We start from the raw sequence: 26,766 nt of genomic DNA, 5'->3' as shown, positions 1-26,766 counted from the left end.
CTGGATATGAGTCAGCAATGTGCCCTTGTTGCCAAGAAGGCCAACAGCATATTGGGCTGTATTAGTAGGGGTGTTGCCAGCAGATCGAGGGAAGTGATTAATCCCCTCTATTCAGCACTGGTGAGGCCACACCTGGAATATTCCGTCCAGTTTTGGTCCGCCCACTACAGAAGGGATGTGGACAAATTGGAGAGAGTCCAGAAGCAGGCAACAAAAAGGATTAGGGGGCTGGGGCACATGACTTACAAGGAGAGGCTGAGGTAACTGAGGTTATTTAGTCTGCAGAAGAGAAGAGTGAGGGGGGATTTGAGAGCAGCCTTCAACTACCTGAAGGGGGAGTTCCAAAGAGGATGGAGCTTGGCTGTTCTCAGTGGTGGCAGATGACAGAACAAGAAGCAATGGTCTCAAGTTGCAGTGGGGGAGTGTGACGTTCCCCTCTGATGTTGTCTGGACGGGTGATCTGCTAGGCCTCTCCAATCCTTGACTCTGGGAGCCAGCCTTACCCTGCTCTGCTGTGAGAACCCCCACTGCTGGGCTGTTCAAGCGCAGCCTCTAGCATGTAAGCTGCTCCCAGCTACTTGCAAGTGAATGGCACTAGCCAATATCTCCAGTCCCAGGAACAACCCTGGGAACCTCCATCTTGCAGTGTCCTGTTATGCCCGCTGGACACTGCAAACTTATATGAGTTCATCAATTTAACAAAGAAATTGATATGTACCAGGCTTGTTCTCCCAAGGGGAGTCTCTGACACACTGGAAACAAAACGCACTGCTTCAGGTAGAATAAACAAACAGATTTATTTACTAGAAAGGTAGATTTAAGTGATTATATGTCAAAGCATAAGAAGTCAGATTTCGTCAAATGAAATAAAAGCAAAACACATTCTAAGCTGATCTGAACACTTTCAGTGTCCTTAAAAACTTAGATGCTTCTCACCAGTCTGGCTTTTCAGCCAGGATCTCCCCTTTGATCAGCGTTTCAGTCATGTGGTGGTGGTGGTGGTGGTGGTGTCTGTAGATGTAGGTGAAAGAGAGTGAGCATGGCAAAATGTCTCTCCCTTTTATCATGTCCTTTCTTCCCCCCCCTTTGCCCCCCCCTTCAGAGTCAGGGGAGCATTACCTCATCGCAGTCCCAAACTGACCAAAGGAATGGGGGTGACTCTCTCTAGGGTCTAACACAGGCCTGCACAACTCGTAAAGCGGCGAGGGCCATATTACTCCAAAGAAAACAGCTGAGGGCCAAAACTCCCTGGCCCCACCAAAACAACACTGCCCCCCCCAGCGCAGCCTGCCCTACGGAAACAAACCCTCCTTCCCCAGTGCCACCCCGCTGGGTATGGGGGGGTGCAGGGGGGTCAGGGGGCTGGGAGTGTGTGAGGGGGGTGCAGGGGGCTGGGGAGGTGTGAGGGGGGTGCAGAGGTCAGGCCAACCTGACCCCTGCACCCCCCTCACACACCCCCAGCCCCCTGCCCTGACCCCTGCACCCCCTCACGCACCCCCTCACACACCCTCAGCCCCCTGCCCTGACCCCTGCACCCCCTCACGCACCCCCCCACACACCCTCAGCCCCCTGCACCCCCCACACCTCCCCTGCCCTGACTCCTGAACCCCCGTCACACACACGCAGACCCCTACCCTGACCCCTGCACCCCCTCACACCTCCCCAGCCCCCTGTACCCCTCTCACAGATCCCCATCCCACTGCCCTGCCCTGCCCCCTGCACCCCCTCACACCCAGCCGGGGGGCGCTGGGGAAGGAGGGTTTGTTTCCACAGGGCGGGCGGCGCTGGGGGGTTGTGTTGTTTGGGCGGGGCCAGTGGGTTTCGGCCCTCAGCTGTTTTCTTTGGAGTAATATGGCCCTCGCCGCTTTACGAGTTGTGCAGGCCTGCTTTAAGCCATGAGGATACATTTTCAGCCTCATAACTATATACATGAAATTATAACCTATCACCTCACTATAACATTACTGTAACAATTACTATAACATCCTATAACACCCATGCTCAATGCATTATGAGCCTTCCAAAGACACCCAACATAACAAACTTTGCATTGGATACCACACAATCATATTATAAAGATGAACATGGGGGTGTAGGGTATTCCCCCAAGGTACAGAGCATCACAGGGAGGGCTAGGGCTAGTCTGGATATTAGAAACACTATTTCACTAGGAGGGTGGTGAAGCACTGGAATGGGTTACCTAGGGAAGTGGTGGAATCTCCATCCTAAGAGGTTTTTAAGGTCAGGCTTGACAAAGCCCTGGCTGGGATGATTTAGTTGGAGATTAGTCCTGCTTTGAGGAGGGGGTTGGACTAGATGACCTCCTGAGGTCCCTTCCAACCCTGATATTCTATGACTCTATGATGAGACTGCCCACAATGGCATGTAGCTGATCTACGAGTGGTAGCAACAATGTCTCCAACAGCCAGTGATGGGACACTCGATGGGGAGGGCTCTGAGTTACAGCAGAGAATTCTTTCCCAGGTGTCTGGCTGGTGAGTCTCGGTGTGTTACATATTGGAGTTAAGGCTGCATTTTAGTCAGGGGTATTTTTAGTAAAAATCAGGGGCAGGTCATGGGCAGTAAACAAAAACTCACAACCCGTGACCTGTCCATGACTTTTACTATATACCCCTAAATAAAACCTGGGCCAGGGGGCCGTGGGTGCTGGGCAAGGGTAGCCCAGGACCCCTGCTGGTGCTGGGTGGGAGAAGAGCAGCAGCACATGACCCGGGACCCCCACTGGTGCTGGGGGGGGCAGGCGGTGGTGCGCGACCCAGGACTCCTGCAGGCACTGGGGGAAGAGGGGTCTCAGGACTGGGGCAGGGTGTTGGGGTGGGGGTGATGCTTACCTGAGGGAGGGAGCTCCCTGGCTCCCAATGATGGCCCTGAAGCTCCTAGGAGGAGGGGAAGCCAGGGGGGCTCCGCATGCTGCTCCTGCCACAAGCGCCAGTTCCGCAGCTCCCATTGGCCAGGAACCGCAGCCAATGGGAGCTGCGAGGGCAGCACTTGTGGGTGTGAGCAGTGCATGGAGCCCCTCCACCTAGGAGCTGCAGGGACATGCCAGTGGGAGCCAGGGGGCTTCCCCCCCACCCCAGGTAAGCACCGCCCTGCATCCCAACACCCTGCCCCAGCCCTGGCCTAGAGGTTGCCCGGCTCAGGAAGTCCCTTAGCCAGCCACACTGGCTGCAGAAGTTGCAGAGGTCACAGAAAGTCATGAAATCCGTGACTTCCATGCATGGGCGGTGGGCGAACCAGTGGCTTGCGGAGGCTAGCCCCCAGCCTGGCCCACCCCTTCCGACTGAGGCCCGTCCCTCCCTCCCCCTTTCCCCCCAAGCCCAGACACACCTCCTGCAGCCCCGAGCCCTGGATCACGGGACGGGCGGATGGCCCACAGCCCCAGAACACTGGGCAGGCGTGCACACCCCACAACCCCAAAGCATCAGGCTGTCGGCCCACCCCCCACCCCAGCCTCAGAGCACCAGACACCACACAGAGCACCAGACATGCAGGTGGCATGTGGTCCCCCTGGTCCCCTCCCAGCCCTGGAGCACTGGGTGGTGCAGCCCCTGTGCCGGGGGCCCTGCCAGCACCGGGCAGCCCCAGCTACTCCAAGTCCCAGCCACCCTAGCCCCAGCCCCAGCAGGCTTCCCTTCCCGGAAGAGGAGCAGCCTGCCTGGGCTGGGGCCAACTAGCAGCAAGAAGGGACCTCTGGACAGAACGTGGGCAGGGCCATTCGGGGGTGTTTGGGGAGGCACAGCCTTCCCCTGCCTATTAGATGCACCACCCATGCTCCCTGACCTCCGTGACAGACACGCACCCTTAATTAGAGTCAAACAATGGGCACAGATGCAGGCTGACTATGTGCAGTGCCATAGATGGCTGGCCCAGGTGGGTCCCTGTGCCATCCTGCCTCACATTGCTGTTTTTGGGAGCCAGCTTCATTTCCAGCTCCCGCTAGCTACCAAGTGGCAGGTCTTGCCATGAGCATGAATGATTCTTCCACGGTGACCTTTTCAATTAATTGTGTGTATTTTTCTTCCTCAGCTGCTGATCCTGAGCATCCCAAGCACCCAGATCCCTGCAGTGGAGTGCAGTGCCGAAGGGGGTACCAGTGCATCGACAAGAATGGAGAGCCAGATTGCATCCCTGACTTTCGAACCTGCAACTCAGTGTACTGCAAAGAAGGAACTACTTGCAATATTGTACACGGCTGGCCCAGATGCGTCCCCAACCCACCATCCTGCCATCACATCAAATGCAAACAGGGGACTGTGTGCAAACTTCAGAATGGCTGGCCCAGCTGTGTCCCTGTGCCATCCTGCCAGAACACCCATTGCAAGGACGGGACCTTTTGCCAGATGGCAGACAGTGGGCCCAAATGCGTCCCTGTGCCATCCTGCCAGAACACCCATTGCAAGGACGGGACCTTTTGCCAAATGGCAGACAGTGGGCCCAAATGCGTCCCTGTGCCGTCCTGCCAGAACACCCACTGCAAAAAGGGGACTGTATGCAAACATATAGACGGCTGGCCCAAGTGCGTCCCTGTTCCGTCCTGCCAGAATACCCACTGCAAGGAGGGGACCATGTGCCAGGTCATAGACGGCTGGCCCAAGTGCGTCCCTGTTCCGTCCTGCCAGAACACCCACTGCAAAAAGGGGACTGTGTGCAAAGATATAGATGGCTGGCCCAAGTGCGTCCCTGTGCCGTCCTGCCAGAACACCCACTGCAAAAAGGGGACTGTATGCAAACATATAGACGGCTGGCCCAAGTGCGTCCCTGTTCCGTCCTGCCAGAATACCCACTGCAAGGAGGGGACCATGTGCCAGGTCATAGACGGCTGGCCCAAGTGCGTCCCTGTTCCGTCCTGCCAGAACACCCACTGCAAAAAGGGGACTGTATGCAAAGATATAGACGGCTGGCCCAAGTGCGTCCCTGTGCCATCCTGCCAGAACACCCACTGCAAGGAGGGGACTGTATGCAAAGATATAGACGGCTGGCCCAAATGCGTCCCTGTGCCATCCTGCCAGAACACCCACTGCAAAAAGGGGACTGTATGCCACATGATATATGGCTGGCCCAAGTGTGTCCCTGTGCCATCCTGCCATGACACACTTTGCAAAGAGGGCACCGTGTGCCAGGTCATAGATGGCTGGCCCAAGTGCGTCCCTGTGCCATCCTGCCAGAACACCCACTGCAAAAAGGGCACTGTGTGCCAGATCGTAGATGGCTGGCCCAAGTGCATCCCTGTGCCATCCTGCCAGAACACCCACTGCAAAAAGGGCACTGTGTGCCAGATCATAGATGGCTGGCCTAAGTGCGTCCCTGTGCCATCCTGCCAGAACACCCACTGCAAAAAGGGGACTGTATGCAAAGATATAGATGGCTGGCCCAAGTGCGTCCCTGTTCCGTCCTGCCAGAACACCCACTGCAAAAAGGGGACTGTATGCAAAGATATAGACGGCTGGCCCAAATGCGTCCCTGTGCCATCCTGCCAGAACACCCACTGCAAGGAGGGGACCATGTGCCAGGTCATAGATGGCTGGCCCAAATGCGTCCCTGTGCCGTCATGCCAGAACACCCATTGCAAAAAGGGCACTGTGTGCCAGATCATAGATGGCTGGCCTAAGTGCGTCCCTGTGCCATCCTGCCAGAACACCCACTGCAAAAAGGGGACTGTATGCAAAGATATAGACGGCTGGCCCAAGTGCGTCCCTGTGCCATCCTGCCAGAACACCCACTGCAAAAAGGGGACTGTATGCAAAGATATAGACGGCTGGCCTAAGTGCGTCCCTGTGCCATCCTGCCAGAACACCCACTGCAAGGAGGGGACCATGTGCCAGGTCATAGATGGCTGGCCCAAATGCGTCCCTGTGCCATCCTGCCAGAACACCCACTGCAAAAAGGGGACTGTATGCAAAGATATAGACGGCTGGCCCAAATGCGTCCCTGTGCCATCCTGCCAGAACACCCACTGCAAGGAGGGGACCATGTGCCAGGTCATAGATGGCTGGCCCAAATGCGTCCCTGTGCCATCCTGCCAAAACACCCACTGCAAAAAGGGCACTGTGTGCCAGATCGTAGATGGCTGGCCTAAGTGCGTCCCTGTGCCATCCTGCCAGAACACCCACTGCAAAAAGGGGACTGTATGCAAACATATAGACGGCTGGCCCAAATGCGTCCCTGTGCCATCCTGCCAGAACACCCACTGCAAAAAGGGCACTGTATGCAAAGATATAGACGGCTGGCCTAAGTGCGTCCCTGTGCCATCCTGCCAGAACACCCACTGCAAGGAGGGGACCATGTGCCAGGTCATAGATGGCTGGCCCAAATGCGTCCCTGTGCCATCCTGCCAGAACACCCACTGCAAAAAGGGGACTGTATGCAAAGATATAGATGGCTGGCCCAAGTGCGTCCCTGTGCCATCCTGCCAGAACACCCACTGCAAGGAGGGGACTGTATGCAAAGATATAGACGGCTGGCCTAAGTGCGTCCCTGTGCCATCCTGCCAGAACACCCACTGCAAGGAGGGGACCATGTGCCAGGTCATAGATGGCTGGCCCAAATGCGTCCCTGTGCCATCCTGCCAGAACACCCACTGCAAAAAGGGCACTGTGTGCCAGATCGTAGATGGCTGGCCTAAGTGCGTCCCTGTGCCATCCTGCCAGAACACCCACTGCAAAAAGGGGACTGTATGCAAAGATATAGACGGCTGGCCTAAGTGCGTCCCTGTGCCATCCTGCCAGAACACCCACTGCAAGGAGGGGACCATGTGCCAGGTCATAGATGGCTGGCCCAAATGCGTCCCTGTGCCATCCTGCCAGAACACCCACTGCAAAAAGGGCACTGTGTGCCAGATCGTAGATGGCTGGCCTAAGTGCGTCCCTGTGCCATCCTGCCAGAACACCCACTGCAAGGAGGGGACTGTATGCAAAGATATAGACGGCTGGCCTAAGTGCGTCCCTGTGCCATCCTGCCAGAACACCCACTGCAAGGAGGGGACCATGTGCCAGGTCATAGATGGCTGGCCCAAATGTGTCTCTGTGCCATCCTGCCAGAACACCCACTGCAAAAAGGGCACTGTGTGCCAGATTGTAGATGGCTGGCCTAAGTGCGTCCCTGTGCCATCCTGCCAGAACACCCACTGCAAAAAGGGGACTGTGTGCAAAGATATAGATGGCTGGCCCAAATGTGTCTCTGTGCCATCCTGCCAGAACACCCACTGCAAAAAGGGCACTGTGTGCCAGATCGTAGATGGCTGGCCTAAGTGCGTCCCTGTGCCATCCTGCCAGAACACCCACTGCAAAAAGGGCACTGTATGCAAAGATATAGATGGCTGGCCCAAGTGCGTCCCTGTGCCATCCTGCCAGAACACCCACTGCAAAAAGGGGACTGTATGCAAAGATATAGACGGCTGGCCCAAATGTGTCCCTGTGCCATCCTGCCAGAACACCCATTGCAAAAAAGGGACTGTATGCCACATGATATATGGCTGGCCCAAGTGTGTCCCTGTGCCATCCTGCCATGACACACTCTGCAAAGAGGGCACCGTGTGCCAGGTCATAGATGGCTGGCCCAAGTGCATCCCTGTGCCATCCTGTCAGAACACCCACTGCAAAAAGGGCACTGTGTGCCAGATCATAGATGGCTGGCCTAAGTGCGTCCCTTTGCCGTCCTGCCAGAACACCCACTGCAAAAAGGGGACTTTTTGCAGCATAGTAGATGGCTTGCCCAAGTGTGTCCCTGTGCCATCTTGCCAGAACACTCATTGCAAAAAGGGGACTTTTTGCAGCATAGTAGATGGCTCACCTAGGTGTGTCCCTGTGCCATCCTGCCAGAACACCCAATGCAAAAAGGGGACTGTGTGCCAGATCATAGATGGCTGGCCTAAGTGCGTCCCTTTGCCGTCCTGCCAGGACACCCACTGCAAAAAGGGGACTTTTTGCAGCATAGTAGATGGCTTGCCCAAGTGTGTCCCTGTGCCATCCTGCCAGAACACCCAATGCAAAAAGGGCACTGTGTGCCAGATCATAGGTGGCTGGCCCAAGTGTATCCCTGTGCCATCCTGCCAGAACACTCATTGCAAAAAGGGGACTTTTTGCAGCATAGTAGATGGCTCACCTAGGTGTGTCCCTGTGCCATCCTGCCAGAACACCCAATGCAAAAAGGGGACTGTGTGCCAGGTCATAGATGGCTGGCCTAAGTGTGTCCCTGTGCCATCCTGCCAGAACACCCACTGCAAAAAAGGGACTTTTTGCAGCATAGTAGATGGCTGGCCCAGGTGTGTCCCTGTGCCGTCTTGCCAGAACATCCAGTGCAAAAAGGGGACCAGGTGCCAGATCATAGATGGCTGGCCCAAGTGTGTCCCTGTGCCATCCTGCCAGAACACCCACTGCAAAAAGGGGACTTTTTGCAGCCTAGTAGATGGCTCACCCAGGTGTGTCCCTGTGCCGTCTTGCCAGAACACCCATTGCGAAAAGGGGACTGTGTGCAAAGATACAGATGGCTGGCCCAGGTGTGTCCCTGTGCCATCCTGCCAGAACACCCATTGCGAAAAGGGGACTTTTTGCAGCAAAGTAGATGGCTTGCCTAGGTGTGTTCCTGTGCCATCCTGCCAGAACACACAGTGCAAAAAGGGGACTGTGTGCAAGGTTGAAGATGGTTGGCCAAAATGTGTCTCTGTGCCATCCTGCCAGAATACCCATTGCAAAGAGGGGACCCTCTGCCAGGAGGAAGGTGGCTGGCCCAAGTGTGTCCCTGTGCCATCCTGCCTGAACACCCGCTGCAAAGAGGGGACTGTGTGCAAGGTTGATGATGGTTGGCCCAAGTGTGTTCACATCCCACCATCCTGCAAAGAAATCCAATGCAAAGACGGAACAACGTGCAAGATGGTAAACGGCTGGCCCAACTGCCTCCCTGTGCCGTCCTGTCAGAACACCCATTGTAAAGAGGGCATGGTGTGCGAGATGCTTCAGGGCTGGCCTATGTGTGTCTCCTCTCCACCTTCATCATGTGCTGCCTTTTTGTGCCAAGAAGGGACCATGTGCGAGATGGGGAAGGATGGCCCCAGGTGTGTTCCTGTGCCACCATCCTGCCTGAATTTCCAGTGCCCACCGGGGACTGTGTGCGAGATCATTCACAGCTGGCCGAATTGTGTCCCAGTGCCATCCTGCCACCACTTCAAGTGCAAAGAGGGCACTGTGTGCAAACTGGTGAATGGCCAGCCAGAGTGTGTGCACACCCCACCGGCCTGCGACGGAGTACATTGCAAGGAAGGGACTGTGTGTAAGGCCATAGATGGCTGGCCCAAGTGTATGCGATTTTTCAGAGCTGCCCCACTGTCTCCTCCATCTTGTGCTGAAACTGCCTGCAAACTGGGCACCGTGTGCCAGATGGTGAACGGCTGGCCCAAATGCGTGCCAAAGAAACCCTCCTGTGACGGCATCCATTGCAAACCAGGTACCATGTGCCGGATGCTGGACGGCTGGCCCAAGTGCGTGCTAAAGAAACCCTCCTGTGACAGCATCCTTTGTAAACCAGATACTTTGTGTCAGATGGTGGACGGTTGGCCCCAGTGTGTGCCAAAGAAACCCTCCTGTGATGGCATCCGTTGCAAACCAGGTACCATGTGCCGGATGGTGGGAGGCTGGCCCAAGTGCGTGCCAAAGAAACCCTCCTGTGACAGTGTGCATTGCAAACTGGGCACCGTGTGTCAGATGGTGGACAGCTGGCCTCTGTGTGTGCCAAAGAAGCTCTCCTGCGACAGCATCCATTGCAAACCAGGTACTGTGTGCCATATTGTGAATGGCTGGCCCCAATGTGTGCCAAAGATACCCTCCTGTGAAACCATCCTCTGCAAACAGGATACCTTGTGTCAGATGGTGGATGGTTGGCCCCAGTGTGTGCCAAGGAAACCCTCCTGTGCCAGCATCCATTGCAAACCAGGTACTGTGTGCCAGATGGTGGACGGATGGCCCAAGTGCATGCCAAAGAAACCCTCTTGTAATGGTGTGCATTGCAAACCGGGCACCTTGTGCCAGGTAGTGAATGGCTGGCCCAAGTGTGTGCCAACCCACAAGTCCTGCGACACTGTCCAGTGCAGCAAAGGGATGGTGTGCGAGGTGGCAGGTGGATGGCCCCAGTGCGTCCCAGCATCACGCTCCCAGCCCATCTGCTGGGCCTCAGGCCACCCCCACTACCACACCTTCGATGGGCACAGCTACGACTTCCATGGCACCTGCAGCTACACCGTGGTCAAGATCTGCAGCCATAAGCCCAAGCTCCCTGCCTTCCACATCATCACCAAGAGCCAGAAGCGCGGCAACACAGAGGTCTCCTTCATCAGCCAGGTCACCATCAAGGTCTACCACTACAACATCACCATGGTCAAGTACGAGTACGGGCTCGCCAGGGTAAGGACTCAGCGCAACCCACAGCCATGCCATTGGGGTCAATGGGGCCAAGTCCCCTCTCACTCACCTGGTGTAAATCCGGAGTGACTCCACTGGAGCTAATGGAGTTACACCTTTGTGTGTGAGAGGAGAAGCAGGTTCCACAGACTATAACAGAGTGGATCAGATGCATCCAGGGGCCACCCTTTTTTGCCGGGCACTGCCCAGACAGAGCGAGACCCAATCCCTGCCCCAGCTGAGATTGGAGCCCTGTTGTGTCAGGCACTGCCCAGACAGAGCAAGACACAGTCCCTGACGCACCTGAGATCAGGGCCCTGTTGTGCCAGGCACTGCCCAGACACACAGCGAGAGACACTGCCTGTCCCCAAGACCTCACAATTTAACTCCAGCAGCTGAACAGGAGTGGGAGGACGTTGCAGCGCTAGCCTACAAGGTAGGAGACCTTAGTTTACAATTCCCTCCTGTGCCACAGATTCTCTGTTTGATCCCTGTATTCTGTGGATAATGGCCCTGCTCTCCCTCCCAGGGGTTGTGAAGTTAAATCCGTTAATACTTGCGAGGGGCCTAGATGCTCCAGTGGAGGAGGTCCCAGCACTGGGAGATTATGGCTGTGTTCTGCCAGGTAGGCTGCCTGGTTCCCAAGGGAAATTGGCATCCAGATCCCTTGCAAAGGGTGGTAGGGAAAAAATCCCACCCTAGTACAAGGAGTCTGGGACAGAGAAAGGAATCAACACTGCTGAGGCCTAGCCCAGCCCCCAAGCCAATGCTGAGAGAGAGCCCTAGTGGCACAGGTGGGACTTGAACTCAGGTCTCCAGAGACCCCAGCCAAGGCCTTAGCCACAAGGCTGCTCTTCCCCTAAGCCTGGTGTTCAGCATTTAGCCTGATGGAGGCTGTTCCCTTAACCCTCCCCAGGTGAACGGCCAGCGGACCCGCCTGCCTATTTCCCTGCACGACGGGAAGCTCTGGCTCCACCAACGGGGAGGCCAGCTGGTCGTGGAGGCCGAGTTCGGCCTGAAGGTCTACTACGACTGGAACTACTACCTGGTGGTCAAGGTCACCAAGGCCTTCCTGGGCAGGCTGTGTGGCCTGTGCGGCAACTACAACGGGGACCCCAGTGATGACTTCCTCACCCCCTCGCGGCATCTGGCCACCAGTGCCATAGAGTTTGGCAAGAGCTGGAAGGTGGAGGACGGTGACAGACAGTGCAGGCATGGCTGCAAGGGGAAGTGCGGGGGCTGCTCACCGGAGTTGGTGAGGCGCTACCACGGAGAGGCCTACTGTGGTCTGATTACCAAGACAGCCCAAAATGGCCCCTTCCGACGTTGCCATGCCCTGATCAACCCCAAGGCCTTCCTGGATGACTGCGTGGCCGACCTCTGCACTTATGATGGCTACAAGCAGATCCTGTGCCGGGCGCTCAAGACTTACGCAGATGCCTGCCAGCGGGAGGGCACAGTGGTGAAAGACTGGAGGAAGCAGGCTGGCTGTCGTGAGTAATGAGAGGAGATGGGGCCATGGGCAGCCATATCATTGAGTGCTGGGAGTGTGGGGAAGGGCTAGGACATGGGTGTTGTGTCCAGTGGGTACATTTTGCTGGGTTGCAACCAGCATGGGGCTCTGGGTCCCAATATGATGGAATGTGGTGTAAATGTCTGGATGGAAGGATACTTATAGGTCCCGAAGAAGAGTGGATAGACAGAGTAGATGCATATATGGACAGACATATCTGTTAGATAGATGGGTGAATACCATGGATGGATGGAGAAGTGAACAGATAGATAGAGACAAATGGAAGATAGATGGATAGACTGAGGGATGGATGATAGATACCGCAGATGGATGGAGAGATGGAGACATATGGAAGATGGATGGATAGATAAATATACTGAAGGCAGTTAGATGTATGCTGTAGTTGGAGATGGACTGTAATTGGATGGATGGATAAATATACTGTCTGCAATGTGCATGTGTATAATAACTACCACCTCCCTCAGGATGTGTTGCACCTGGTCTCTCTGTGTGTGTGTGGGTGTGTGTGTGTGTGTGTGTGTGTGTTGGATGGAATCTGCTGGATGGAATCAGACTTGAACAGCTGTGTGTCATACTCCCCATACTGCTGTCAAAAGAGAGTGGTTCCCCTTTAGCTCAGGAGGCCCAGGCCTGTGTTTGCACAGCAGGAGGATCTGAGTGCCTCTGATGTGTGATAGAGACCCCAGGGCACCCTTATAATGTAGCAGAGATTCTGGTGGCCATGGCTTTGTTAGGAAGCAGTAAACACTGATGCTGGTGTCCTGTCCCTTTGACAGCTCTGCCCTGCCCAGAGAACAGCCAGTACCAGCTCTGTGGCTCCGCCTGCCCTTCCACGTGCAACGACTTTGCAACCCTGAACAAGTGCCGCTTGCCCTGCATGGAGACCTGCCAGTGCAAGAAGGGCTACATGCTGGACGGGGGTCAGTGCATCCCCAAGGGGCGCTGCGGCTGCATCCACAAGGGGCGTCTCTACGCACCTGGAGAGCATTTCTGGGGGGACAAGAAGTGCCGGCAGAAGTGCGAGTGCAACCTGCACAGCAGGAAGGTCACCTGCCAGATCTCCCGGTGCCAGCAGGGTGAGGAGTGCCGGGTGGCCAACGGTGTCCGGAGCTGCTATCCCACCCGCTACGGAACCTGCTCCGCCCTTGGGGAGTCGCACTACATCACCTTCGACGGGCTGCACTACGACTTCCGCGGCACTTGTGTCTACCTCCTGGCTGGCTTGTGCCATAAGAACTCCAGCCTGGTGAAGTTCCAGGTCCTGGTGCAGTACCAGAGGAAGGGCAGCAAGAGTGGCTCTGGCACCAAGGTGGTAGAGATCCAGGTCTACGGAGTGAAGCTTGTCATTATCCACGGAAAGATCCGGGTAAGTGTGCAGTCACTGCATGCAGCTGCACAGATGCAGGTGCCTTCCTTTGACATCAGGGAGTACTATCCAGTAAAGAGTGAGTAAATTCAGAATAAAGAATGAGTAAAGAGAAACTATTGAGTAAGGAATGAGTAAGAAGTTATTAGCAAGTAGCTAATAAGTATTGAATAAGTAGTGGGTAAGGAATATGTAACAAGTAGCTACTAAATAAGGAAGAAGCATTGAGTAAGGAGTGAGCAAGTGAATAAATACTGACTAAGGATAAAGAAATGAATTTACTACTGAGCAACTCGTAGGGAATGAGTAAGTCATGAATAATGAATGAGTAAATAACAAGTAAATACTGAGAAAGAATGAGTAAGTACTGAATAAGGAGAAAGGAAGTAGTAACTACAGAGTAAGAGGTGAGTAAGTACAGAGTAAGGCATAAACATTAATGAAGGCATAACTTCTTAGTAAGTAGTGAATACCGAGTAAGGAATTCATAAGGCACAAATACTGAGTAAGGAGCTAGAAATTTATAACTTCTTAGTAGGTAATGAATAACTACTGAGTAAGGAGTGAGTAATCAACAAACAGCTCCGTAAAGTAATTTTCTAACACCGCATTGTTCAACGGAATTATTTTAATAGTGTTGATTTTGAAACAAATTTGTGTTGTTAACATAAGGAAGTGTTGTTTACTACTTCTCATAACACAAGAACTACGGGTCACCAAATGAAATTAATAGGCAGCAGGTTTAAAACAAACAAAAGGAAGTATTTCTTCACAAAACACACAGTCAACCTGTGGAAGTCCTTGCCAGAGGATGTTGTGAAGGTCAAGACCATAACAGGGTTCAAAAAAGAACTAAATAAATTCATGGAGGATAGGTCCATCAATGGCTATTAGCCAGGATGGGCAGGAATGGTGTCCCTAGCCTCTGTTTGCCAGAAGCCAGGAATAAGCGACAGGGGATGGATCACTTGATAACTACCTGTTCTGTTCATTCCCTCTGGGGCACCTGGCATTGGCCACTGTCAGAAGACACGATACTGGGCTAGATGGACCTTTGGTCTGACCCAGTAGGGCCGTTCTTATGTCCCTGTTTGAACATGAATTGTTAGTTTTGTGAGCATTCATGGCCCCCCATACAATTTCCATATCCAGATGTGGCCCTCAGGCCAAAAAATGTGCCCACCCCTTAGTTACTAAGGGGTAAGGAATAAGAAAGTAGTGAGTAGGGAATGAGTAACTCCTGAGTAAGGAATGAATCATGAGTAAGTCATGAGTAATTAATAAATACTACTGACTAAATACTAAGGACTCAGGGTTAGGCTCTGTGGTCAAAGATGTACAAGATGTTCCAGGCTCGGTCCTGTCCCCAGTGAGTGGGATCTGTATTCACCTAGACACCGATGGGTGTTTTCTCCTGGGCTAAAGACATTTCCATGGCCAAAGGTCAGTTTTAATCTTGCAGTATTCTCTCTCCCCTTGTATCCCACTGCTGCCCTTCACAGCTGAACGGCCTGCAGATCAACCTCCCCTACAATATCGACTATGACAAGATCTCGGCCTACCACCGGGGCTGGGACATAGTAGTGAAGACGGACTTTGGCCTAACAGTGACCTTTGATGGCCAGAACCACATCCGGGTGAAGGTGCCGGCCACCTATGGCCGCTCAGTGTGTGGCCTGTGTGGCAATTTTGATGGGGAAGATGACAACGACATGACCATGAGCAACCTGCTGCCAGCTCCCACCCCATCGGACTTTGGGAGGAGCTGGAAGGCCCGGGACATCCCAGGCTGCATGGAGATGGAGAAGGAAGACTGCATTGACATAGCGAGAGTGGAGAAGCAGCATAGGAAGGGCAAGAAGGAGTGTGGGCTCCTCCTGGACAGGGACGGCCCATTCAAGAAGTGCCACAACAAGGTGAACCCGGAGGGGTACTTCAAAGACTGCATCTTTGACCGCTGCTCCCACAAGGACAACCAGACTGTGGTCTGCCACATCCTCGCCTGCTATGGCGCAGCCTGCCAAGCAGCTGGTGCCAAGGTCTATGAGTGGAGGACCAACAAATTCTGCCGTGAGTGTGCTCACTGCATGGTGTGTCATCTCTTCCCGCCCCCCACCCCCAGGGCTCATGCTTTTAGATCCAAGGGACTCAGATTTGATTCCCACTGGGCACTCTGTATAAATACATTCCCACAGACAAGCCAGCTGGTGACACTTCCACTGTCCCAGCCGTCCAGGGATGGGGTGGGATCCAAGGGGCAGGTCCTCTCTCCAGTCTCTGGTTGGGTGGGAGAGGGGCAGGGGCACACGGGAGGAGGGGTTGGGTTGTTGGGGGATGGAGAAGAGGGGAAGGGAGTTTGGGAGCATAGAGGGGATGGGGAGAGGATCACGGAAATAGGGGTCAGGGTCAGCACTAGGAAGCTGGGACATCCACATCCCTCTGATGTTTCCCCATAGGGCCACCCTGCCCCCAGAACAGCCACTACGAGATGTGCTCCAGCAGCTGTCCGGCCACCTGCCGCAGTCTCTACACCCCGTCCCGCTGTCCCAGCAAGTGCCGGGAGGGCTGCGTGTGCGATGAAGGCTTTGTGCTGAGCAGTGATCAGTGCGTCCCCCTCTCCCAGTGCGGCTGTGTCCACCGGGGCTTCTACTACAAGCCGGGCGAGACCTTCTATCCCAACGGCTTCTGCAAGCAGAGGTGTTCATGCCAGGCAGGGGGGATCGTGGAGTGCCACCACTTCTCCTGCGGCCGCAACGAGGAGTGCCGGGTAGTAGACGGCATCCAGAAGTGCCATCCAGTGGTGCCCAGGACTGGCACGTGCCATGCCGCTGGTGACCCCCACTACCTGACCTTCGACGGCTTCCCCTTTGATTTTCAAGGCAACTGCACCTATGTCCTTGCCAAGAGCTGTGTCCGAAAGGGCTACCTGCCCTCCTTTGCCATCCACGTGAAGAATGAACGGCTGGGCAGGAGCAAGGCTGCTGTCACCAACACTGTGTCCATCATCGTCTACAGACGCACTTTCACCCTGGTGCGGAACAGGAACGGTGTTGTCCTGGTAAGAGCGCACACAGGGCTTTTGGGAAGCCTCTGTCTCTGATTGGCTGCCAAAGGTGGCAGGGCATGGGGGAAAGGCGGGATGGGGAAATGGGGAAGAGGAAGGATGCAGGAGGGTGGTAGGTGGAAGGATAAGGGGATGCAGAGAGAGAAGGGTGGAGAGATAGATACTAGACTGGTGAATAGGTGGATTAATAGGCGGATAAGGAGTTGCATAAATGGATATTAGTGGATGAATGTATATAGCTCATTAGGTGGGAGGATACTGGTGGATGGATGGATGGAAGGGAGTGTGTGTGGATGGATGGATAAAGTGAGTGGGTGAATTGGTGGCAAGATGGATAAGGTGGATGGGTGGGTGGTTGGATCAGAGGGATGGATGGGTAAGGTGAGTGGGTGGACGCACAAGGGGGATGGATGGATGGATGGATGGATGGACAAGGGGAATGAGATGGAGAAGGTAGATGGCTGGACAGACAAGGTGGATGGATGGATGGATAAGGTGTGTGGATGGATGCATGGATGGATGGACAAGGGGAATGGGATAGATGGACAAGGTGGATGGATGCATGGATGGATGGATGGATGGATGGATGGATAAAGTGGGAGGATGGAAGCATATGTAAGGGGGCCTATCATAGGCAGTAGCTACCTTACACAGTAAATGCCACAGTTCCTATTAAACCCACTCTCTCCCCTCCCCTGCCCCAGGTGGATGGCATCTCCTACTACCTTCCCTTCCAGCTGGAGAATGGCTTGGTGCGTGTCTACTACCATGGTGCCAATGTGGTGTTGCACACCAAATTTGGCCTGCACCTCTCCTTTGACCTGAACTACTATTTGGCCATCACTGTGCCTAAGAGCTACCATAGCCAGACCTGCGGCCTGTGCGGCAACTACAATGGCAAACCACATGATGATCTCCTGAGGCCCAACGGCCACCTGGCCCGAGACCTGCGGGACTTGGGTGTTTCCTGGAGGGTGAGAGTCCCCGGGGCAGTATGTGACCATGGCTGTGCCAGCCTGGTCTGCCCCGCCTGCCAGGAGTCCCGGAAGGCAAGCTACGTCCACAACAACTACTGCGGCATCATCCGGGCACCCTATGGGCCCTTCAGCGCCTGCTACTCTACCCTCAACCCCACCGTCTTCTTCAACAACTGTGTGCACGACTTGTGTAAGGCCGGGGGAAACCGGAGGCTGATGTGCAGGTCCATCCACAGTTACGTCACTGCCTGCCAGGCTGCTGGTGTCAAGATCAAGCCCTGGAGGACCAAGAAGTTCTGCCGTAAGTGTTGCCCATGGCTGAAACCAATCCATCCCTCCTCGATATCCCTCTGCTTGTGTCACAGACTCACAGGTCGTGCACACTCTTGGCCCCATACGGTCCCTGGGGGGAACCCCCTTCAGTGTGACAGTCCTTCTCGGGGGTCCACTCTCGGGGGTTAAGCCCCTCTGCCTCCTGGAACCACACCTCTCTGAGCCTTTAGCACACCTGTCTCTCATCGTGGGCCCCCTCAGGGAGTCCACTCGCTCACCCAGAGCCCCCCGCTTTACAGCTGGGTATCCGATATCACCGGCCTCAACAGCTCCTCCCCGGTCCTTTGTCTTCCGTACCAGGTCTGATACTGGGTTGGATGGGCCCATTGATCTGATCTGAGGTTTGTCCAAGTCTGGGTTTACCAGCATCAGTCCCTGGGTTAGAGCCTCCTCCCTGGCACTGCTCATTCCAGACCCCCTTGTCTGGCTTGTCCAACTTACCAATCTTCGTAATGGGAGCTAAGGTGGGGTACTAACCTTCAATGGTACCCGGCCATCCCATTAGAGGCCTGGGCTTGCGTCTTGGTTTGAGGAATGGGCCAATCTCTGGTTACCTTCACCTTGGCTGGCTCTGGCTTTAGGCAGCCGCTTCCCACCGTGTGACCCAGGTACGACACCTCTGCCATCCTCATCTTACCCTTTACAGCCTCTATTATCCATCCTGCATCCTGGAGGCATCTCAGCCCCCTCTTCACTGGGACACATGGTTCTCTCAGGTCGGGCTGAAGACACGGATATCGTGAACGTATGCCAGACACAGTCCTCCACCCCCCTCAGTAACTGATCCCCTGGCACTGGGGGCTGGCAGGCGCTCCCTTGAGAGCAAAAGGTAGGACCAGGAACTCAGAGCCCTATAGGGGTGATGGGAGCAGAGTTCAACCTGGCAACTGGGTCCAAAGGCACCTGCCAGTAGCCCCTGGTGAGATTCACAGTAGTGAAGTAACACCCCCCACCCTCATGTCTAGGATTTTGTTAGTCCTGGGCGTGGGGCAGGCATCAAACATGGTGACTGCACTGAGCTTCCAATAGTGCACATCGGATCTAATCGACTCATCTTACTTGGGGTCCAGCCTCACGGGTGAGACCCAGGGGCTGGAGGGTGGCTGGATCACCCTAACGCCAGCATGTCACTACCCTCTCTTTCCGGATCCCAGGCTGTTTTCCCGGTGACTGTGAATGGGGAACACCTCCTCTCCCCCCAGAGACAGATAGATTAGTGAGCCCAGGCCAGCTGGCGTCCGGCTGCGGGTACGAACGCAGCCCCTCTGATCTCAGCTGGCAGGGAGGTGTTAGCTGGTCAGAGGGGGAGTTATTCCAGCAGGAGGTCGGCTCTGGGTCAGGAGAGAGATTCCCTTTCCCCTTCTTCCCCTGCCCACACACAAGGCCACACTAACAGTCTCCCTGTCAAAGTACAGCTTCATTACGGCGACATGGTACAACTGCCCAATTGGGCATCTCCAGCACATGCATCACCTCCTTCAGTTGGTTGCTGATTTCACAGGGCTCTCCCCAGGCGCTCTCCACACTGAGCTGAGACCCCTCTTCTGGTCCCCGATCAGGCACATTGTCATACCAGCCCTTTTGCAGTTCCTGGACCCCGGCTAGGTTCTTCCTGGCCAAACCCATGAGCTCATTGAGCTTTCCCCAGAACGATAGTTCAGAATCCACCACCGAGTTCCCATTTCTTTCTCATCAAGTCCAGGGGTCCCCTCCTTCTCCTTCCACACACCAACTCAAAAGGGTGGACCTCTGTGAATTTCCGGGGCAGTAAACATTCTGCAGCAGCTCTCGCTGGGTGCGCTGAACCCCCTGATGTTTAGAAGACAGGACATCCCCCCGGTGGTACTTCTGGGGGACCACCTGACACCCCAAGTTCAGTTTTCCCTCAGGGAGCCCTTTCCTGGTACCGGGTCCCTTCTCTTACCTGGATCCCTCCCCAGGATCTCGCAACACTGGGGCCCACAAGGCCCCTGCTTCTTCCAGAAGGGATCCTTCTGCGGCTAGGTCTAGAATTCAGCAGCTGGGTTTGGGGCCCAGCCCTCATTGCTGTGCCTTAGTTTTCCCATGTCAGGACAAGGCCTAGGTCTCAGCCCTGTTAAGCCCTGTCCCTGGCAACTCACTTCCCCGCACTGGAGGTTCCACACCCCCCTGCAGGGTGGATTGCCGGTGCCAGGCCAAGTGGCTCTCCCTGACCTCAGCCACAGGCAAGGACCAGGGCACCGTCTGGCCAGTTCTTCAGTCCATCCCCCATCTGCACCTCTGCAGGTAGCTGATCATGCACCCCAACCTCTTTGGGGCCCCCATTCAGATGTGTCCTTGCTACAGGATCTTAACTGGGGGTCCGACCACCCCCAGCATCCGTGTCCCAGTGAGGGTAGGGAGCAAGCCCACTGCTTTGGTTGCCGCATCAGAGCCAGTGTGAGCTGTTGTCCCACTCAGCTCCAGGACCTGGCTACAGACAGGCAGGAAACCAGAGCTTCTCAGTTCTTCCCTTGTGCTACTTGCCAGGGGGAAAAGTATCCCCCTCCCTGCCAGCCGGGCCATTTATGGGCCATTCACGTGCTCACTGGCTCCTGCCCTCTGCACCTTCCGATCTCTGGGTTCAGCTCTTTGGCCGTTACAGTCACTTCTCAAGAGTTCATCAAAGCTGATGTGCTGAAGGACCCCAACTAACAGCCCTGCACCCCAATCCTTCCTGTGTCTACACAGGAACCCCGGGTGAATGGCTGGCATCTGGGAGCCTTCCCCCAAGTTGTACAGCCCCATAGCAGCTGGTGAGGTTGCATCACACCCACAAGAGTCTCATCCCAGAATCGCTTCACTCCATGAATGTCTCCCCACTGCCCCCCACTTGCCGCTCCCACTGGGGATCAGGGGCCTGAGCCCGGGGGTCACAAGCAGACATATCTGCTGGGCTTGGAGGGGAAGCCTGTCTGTCTTCCCCCTTCCCCTGGCCAGCTCTGCCCCAGGAGCCGGCTGGGTGACAGGTTCCCAGGTCACTCTCTCAGCCTCTGTTACAGGCTGTCTCCCCTTCGCCCGTTAACCCTTTGAGGGTTCTCTTGGGCGAAAATTTCCTGTGTCTTTGGGCATGACACCACCTTGGGTCCTTTTTAGCCACAGTAATTACATTTCAGGTCCCTCAAGTCCCACGAGGGGCGTCTGCCCATCCCGGCCTTCATGGGCACCCCTGAGTTGGGCTTCCTGGAGTCCCACCTTTGAAAGGTCTCTGGGTGACTCCCCTTCTGAGTCCCCGATGTGGGTCTCCTGCCTGCCCCCAGTTTGCTGTCCACAACTCATCCTCCAGTGCCCCCGCACAGTGCAGATCTTTAGGCTTCCAGTCCACTAACCACATCTTAAGGTCTGGAGGGCAGATGTCATACAGCTGCTCCAACCCCACCAGGTTATACACGTCTTTGACGGTAGTGGCTCCTGTGCCCTTTCCCCACTTGCGGAGAGATGTTCCCCCAGTAGGTTGGTGACCCCCTTGTAGGTGATGCCTGAGGTCTTGCGTACACCCCGGAGTCATTTCCTGTATGCCTCGGGGGTCAGTTCAAACTTCAGCACCAAAGCCTGTTTGAACAGGTCATAGTCCCCCATCTCAATACCATCCATTTGGCTGACGGCATCTATGGCCTTGGGATCCAGCAGGGGGGTCAGACAGCGGAGCCTGTCTGCGGGGTCAATCTGGTTCAGATCACAAGCCTTCTCAAAGGCTGTGAGGTAGGCATCAATATCCCACCCCCACCCCCACGCCCACCCCCCTCCTTAGGCTGGGGCAGCAGTTTGGTGTCTAGATTCTCCGCAGAACTGGCGCCTCGGGGCCCTTCCCCACGTACCCCCCGGCAGGCCCTCTTGGCCCGCCGCTCCTCCAACTCCAGCTCATGTTGTCACTGCTCCGAGCGACCAGCTATCCTCTGCTCCTCCAGCTCCAGCTCCTTCACTTCCAGCTCCAGTTCCCATCTCTTCACACACACTGGGAGGAACCCAGGTGGGAAGCCCCGATCCTGGCTGGGGAACTGGGTCCAGTGGACCCCCTGCCACTACCCCAACTACACCCTGCTACTTCCAGGCTCTCTGGGCATCCCGGAAGCCCTGCTGGGATCTGGAACTTGGCCCTTGGACTGGTCAATCTCTACCAGCCAGGCAACCAGCTGCTCCTCGGTGAGCCTCCCAATGCTCAACCCTCTTTCCCTGCACTGACGTGCCAGGTCCCTCTTACAGAGCTGGTTATAGGCCATTTCCACACTGGTTCCTTTAATCCCCTCGTTTTATCGCGGGCAGCCACTCACTGCAAAGCGCCTGCACTCACAGCTAACTGTCTACAGGGTGCATCCACAAACCATCCTCTGCCCACTCTTGGCCCCGTACAGTCCCTGGGGGGAACCCCCTTCAGTGCGACAGCCCTTCTCGGGGGTTAACTCTTGGGGGTTAAGTCCCTCTGCCTCCTGGAACTGCACCTCTCTGAGCCTTAACACACCTGTCTCTTGCCGTGGGCCCACTCAGCTAGTCCACTCACTCTGGACTCCTGGGGCCTCCACTCCCAGAGGCAATAATGTCCCCTGTTCTCTAGACCAGAGCAACTCTCAGCCAGCGTAAAACAGGAGGGTTTATTGAGTGTCTGAACCCAGCACAGGAAACTCTCAGGGCCTCAGGCCTGGCCTCCCTCAGCACAGCACATCTATGTCTCTCCTGCATCCAGGTGGGCTCTGCCTGCTCTCTCTCTCCAGTCCAGAGACCCTGCGCTTTCCAGCTGGGCATCGGATATCACCGGCTCCAACAGCTCCTCCCCTGTCCTTTGTCTTCCATCCCAAGTAAACAGGTTGCTGGGGCCCTCTCTCTTCCGTCCTTTGTTCCCCTCCGGCTGGAACTGCCTGGTCAGGTCACCGGGGCCCTCTCTCCTCAGCCCTTTGTCCTCCCGCTGGCCAGAACCAGCTAACAGCTAGGCTTAGTCTCCAGGTCACCAGTTGTTAGGGTTCCCCATCTCCAGGCCATTGTCTGGGAATCCCAGCTGCTAGGCGAGGTCACACCTGGTCCTCTGCAACAACACACCCTCTCCCACCACCTTGTTAAACATGCAGCACACAGGGAAACTGAGGCGTGCACATGCTATTTATGTAAAACACTACAAAAATCCCCAACTTCATCACAGTTTGTCTCTGCATCCCTCCATCCACTTCTTTCTTGGTCCATCCATTCACAGCATCCACCTCTCTTCAGAATCTATTTCTCTCTCTTTCCACTCCACAGCATTCATCTATTAACAATATCTATATCTCTACCCAACTGTCCATCCATCCTTCTTCAGTATCCTTCCCTCCACATTCATCCATCCATCTGTTTGAAATCTCTCTCTCAGTCCCTCCATCCCTGGTCAGGATCTATCTCTCCACAGATCCGTCCATCCACAGTATTTATCCACCCATCAGTTCACAGTATCTATTCCACCATCCATGATATCTCTCTCCTCTCCTTTCATGCATTTGCAGTATACATCCAGCTAGCCACCCACAATAGCTTTCTTTCCATCTATCCACCAATTCATCCATCTATCCCTTTATTTGCAGTATCTCTGTCCATCCAACAGTCTATCCACAGTATCTGTCCACCCATCCATCCCTCCATCTATCCATCTGCAGTCTCTGTCCATCCGTCCATCTATCCACAGTATCTGTCCATCCATCCATCCCTCCATCCATCCATCTGCAGTCTCTGTTCATCCGTCCATCCATCCATCAGCAGTATCTGCATCCATACATCCATCCATCCACAGTATCTCCATCCAAACATCAGCAGTATCTCTGTCCATCCATCCACCTATCCCTTCCTCCATCCATCCTAGTATCTGTCTGTCCATCTATCCATCAATCTACAGTATCTGTCATTCCTTCATCAGCAGTATCTCTGTTTAGCCATCGATCCCTCCATCCAGCAGCAATATTTGTGTCCATCCATCCATCAGCAGTATCTCTATCCATCCATTCATTCCTTCCTCCATCCATCCATCAGCAGTATCTCTGTCCATCCATTCATCCCTTCCTCCATTCATTCATCAGCAGTATCTCTGTCCATCCATTCATCCCTTCCTCCAGTCATTCATCTGCAGTATCTCCACTACTCCTTTCCTCCATCCATCCATCCTCAGTATCTCCATCCATCCCTGCCTCCATCCTTCCATCCATTAGCAGTATCTGTCCATCCATCCACACATTCATCCAAGAGTAGCTGAAAGAGGATACTTATAAAACCCCTTCTTCCCCCTCCTACTGCTCCTTTCCCTCCCCACCCGTCCTCTATGTACTAACCCTCTCCATTCCCCTCTCTTCCCCTCTAGCCATGACCTGTCCAGCCAACAGCCATTACAAACTCTGTGCCAATCCCTGCTCCAGTGGCTGCAAAGGGGTGGCCAACATCACCAAGTGCCCCAAGATCTGTGCTGAAGGGTGCCAGTGCAACAAAGGCTATTTCTGGGCCGGCAACGAGTGCGTCTCCATTCGGCACTGCCACTGCTTCCACAAGGGCAGGTACTACAAGGTGAGCCCTCGCCCGATAGGGCCAGCCCAGTGCGGTAGGCATCTGGAGGCAGAGAAGGACCCAAATGAGAATCCACAGCTGCCCCACACAGAGCTGGGGAACCAGGGTTTCAGCACAGGACTGATGTGTGAGCGGGGAACAGAGAGAGATAGGGGGCTGTGGGGAGAGGGATAGATGGATGGGGGGGTGTGAATGGGGATGGATAGCTCAAAATACCCTAACATTGGAATCCTCCAGTCTGAAGCTGCTACTATGAAATCAGAAAGGATGTAACATTCCTTTCTGGATATTCCCAGAGCTGGGGTTAGAACCCAGGAGTCCTGACTCCCAGCCCCCCTGGTCTAACCCACTAGACCCCACTCCCCTCTCAGAACCCAGGACTCCTGGCTCCCAGCCCCTTCTCCCCCACTCTAAGCACCAGCCCCCACCCTGCTCCCAGATCTGGAGATAGAACCCCGGAGTCTGCTCTCTCGCCAACCATGTGCCTCTCTCTCCTGGCAGCCAGGTGCGCGGGTGCTCACGTCAAGGTGCCGGCAGCGGTGCAGGTGCATCCCGAGAGCGGGGGTGGTGTGCCAGTCATTCCAGTGCCCGGCGGGGGAGCTCTGCGAGCTGAGCCAAGGCCGATGGGGCTGCATGAGACGGGACGGGAACTGCACCATCACTCGAGGAGACGTCTTCACCTCCTACGATGGGGTCTCAGGGAAGGTGCCCCTGGACGGCACCTACGAGATCTCCTCGCTCATCGACACTAGGGCCGCCAGCTGGTTCCGAGTGGTGGTAGAGTTCCAGACCTGCAAAAAGTGCCGTGCACCCAGAGTCACGGCCATCACCATCTACTTTCACAAGCTCACCATCCTGGTCAACCGCAACGGCAGAGTCTTGGTAAGGGGGAAAGGTGGGGAGGTGCCACTGGGAGGCCTGTCGGTCTGTCTTCCTATTGCCCCTACAGTGTCTGTCCATCCGTCTGCCCATCCATGTCACCTACATTGTCCATCCATCAATCCATCAATAGAATCTGTCCGTCCATCTAACCATCCATCTATTGTAACTCCCGTCACCATCCATCCATCCATGCCACCTACAATGTCCACCCACCCTTCCATCCATCCATAGCACCTAGTGTCCATCCATCCATAACATTTATAGCATCTGTCTATCCATCTAACCATCCGTCTGTCTATTGTACCTGGAGTATCCATCCACCCATCCATCCCTTGCACTTACAGTGTCCATCCATCCATCCATCCATGCCATCTGCAATGTCTGTCCGTCCATCCCCCCATCCCTGGCACTTAGTGTCTGTCTCTGTACCCACCCAACACAGACCCTCTCTCCTCAGTCTGAAGTGTTTCTCTATCCCCTCTCTTTGTCTCTCTGGTGTCTCTGGCTGTGACCTCTCCATTTGTACATTCCAGGTGAATGGGCGCCCAGTGCGACTCCCGGCCAGGCCCTCCAGAGTCGTGTCAGTGAGCCGGGCAGGGAACGTGGTGACCGTGGCCCAGGGCTCAGCACTGCAGGTTCTCTTCAGCACCAGTGGGGACGTGACTGTGAGAATTGATGGGAAACTAGCCAGGAAGGTGCAAGCTGCCTGCGGGAACTACAACGGGAACAGTGCCGATGACCTGCGCCTGCCTGATGGGATGGTCCTGGACAACATCGGCGAGGTCCTCAGCTACTGGAGATTCTCCGAGAACCCCCAGGATGGTACGTGGGGCAGAGCAGAACCAAGAGCCTGTGTCCGAGGGAGCTATGGGGCCAGTATCCCAGATTGGTATCCCCTGCCCCAGACCAGATCAATGGGCCCATCTAACCTGGTATCCCGCCTCCACCCTGCCATCCAGGAGCCCATCTACCCTGGTATTGTTCCCCCAACCCCCATCACCACCCCAAATCAAATCAATGGGCCCATCCAACCCAGTATTCCCACACTACGGCCCCATTTCAGACCCATGGGCCCATCTAGCCCTGTATTTTTGGAATAACAGAATTTTGACTCTCAAACGAAGAGGCAGTTAAGTGGTTGCTTTTTTTTTGAACTCTCCCTCCTTTTTTTTGTTGTTGTTGTTTTAGAATATGACTGAGATACGAATTTCTGAAGTCCTCTAAGGATTCGGGTCACCCTCTGGAAATCCACCAGGCTCTGAGACACAACGGATCCCAGCTTAGCACAAGCACTAAATTCCCTTCCCTAGATCCCTGTGCAGAGCAGCTGACTTTGTGGATTGCTTGCAATGCAGAGATGCTGTTTAAACGCTATGGCAGTGGATGTCCTCAGCTGCTGTCAATCAGCGTAGACCCAGCAATGGATTTCCACCAGCGGAAGATCTTAGTCTAGATTGCAAATTAATGCCTGATTTCAAAACTCTCCGTGTTTTTTACTTAATATTACCAAGCCCTTTTTGTCTCAAAGTGTTATGCTAATTATTTATGTTGAGGTCACTTTACCTGCCACTGAGATGCAGCCACCTCTGGGGAGGAAGCTGGCTAACAGCCACACAGTGACGCTTCACAGGGATGGTTCGCCCAGCACTGAGATGAAGCCACCTCTGGGG

The 26,766-nt window shown here is 55.0% G+C and overlaps 1 protein-coding gene across 1 annotated transcript; it reads left to right on the top strand.

Annotated features, from left to right (window-relative positions):
• The first annotated feature begins 3,989 nt into the window (after window positions 1–3,989).
• On the top strand, window positions 3,990–26,295 carry LOC114020919 (IgGFc-binding protein). The gene is made up of 15 exons (XM_037883476.1): window positions 3,990–7,672; window positions 8,105–8,296; window positions 8,463–8,486; window positions 9,037–9,045; window positions 9,329–9,459; window positions 9,541–10,412; window positions 11,326–11,902; window positions 12,720–13,309; window positions 14,812–15,379; window positions 15,766–16,367; window positions 17,078–17,651; window positions 24,015–24,214; window positions 24,716–25,096; window positions 25,630–25,918; window positions 26,285–26,295. The coding sequence occupies exons 1-15, from the start codon at window positions 3,990–3,992 to the stop codon at window positions 26,293–26,295; spliced, it is 8,703 nt and encodes a 2,900-aa protein (XP_037739404.1).
• Window positions 26,296–26,766: the final 471 nt, after the last annotated feature.

The sequence above is a fragment of the Chelonia mydas genome, chromosome 24 (genome assembly GCF_015237465.2).
Source record: "Chelonia mydas isolate rCheMyd1 chromosome 24, rCheMyd1.pri.v2, whole genome shotgun sequence".
Taxonomy (NCBI): Eukaryota; Metazoa; Chordata; order Testudines; family Cheloniidae; genus Chelonia; species Chelonia mydas.
Note: the sequence above shows the minus strand (reverse complement) of the source record. Positions and strands in the feature narration are given on the sequence as shown.

Bases quoted from the DNA above. Each gene is read 5' to 3' on its own strand.
- LOC114020919 (XM_037883476.1), top strand. From the start codon at position 3,990: ATGAATGATTCTTCCACGGTGACCTTTTCAATTAATTGTGTGTATTTT. The intron at 7,673-8,104 runs GTCCTGCCAGAA...GACTTTTTGCAG, and splicing joins CCTAAGTGCGTCCCTTTGCC to CATAGTAGATGGCTCACCTA. The intron at 8,297-8,462 runs GTCTTGCCAGAA...CCGTCTTGCCAG, and splicing joins CCCAGGTGTGTCCCTGTGCC to AACACCCATTGCGAAAAGGG.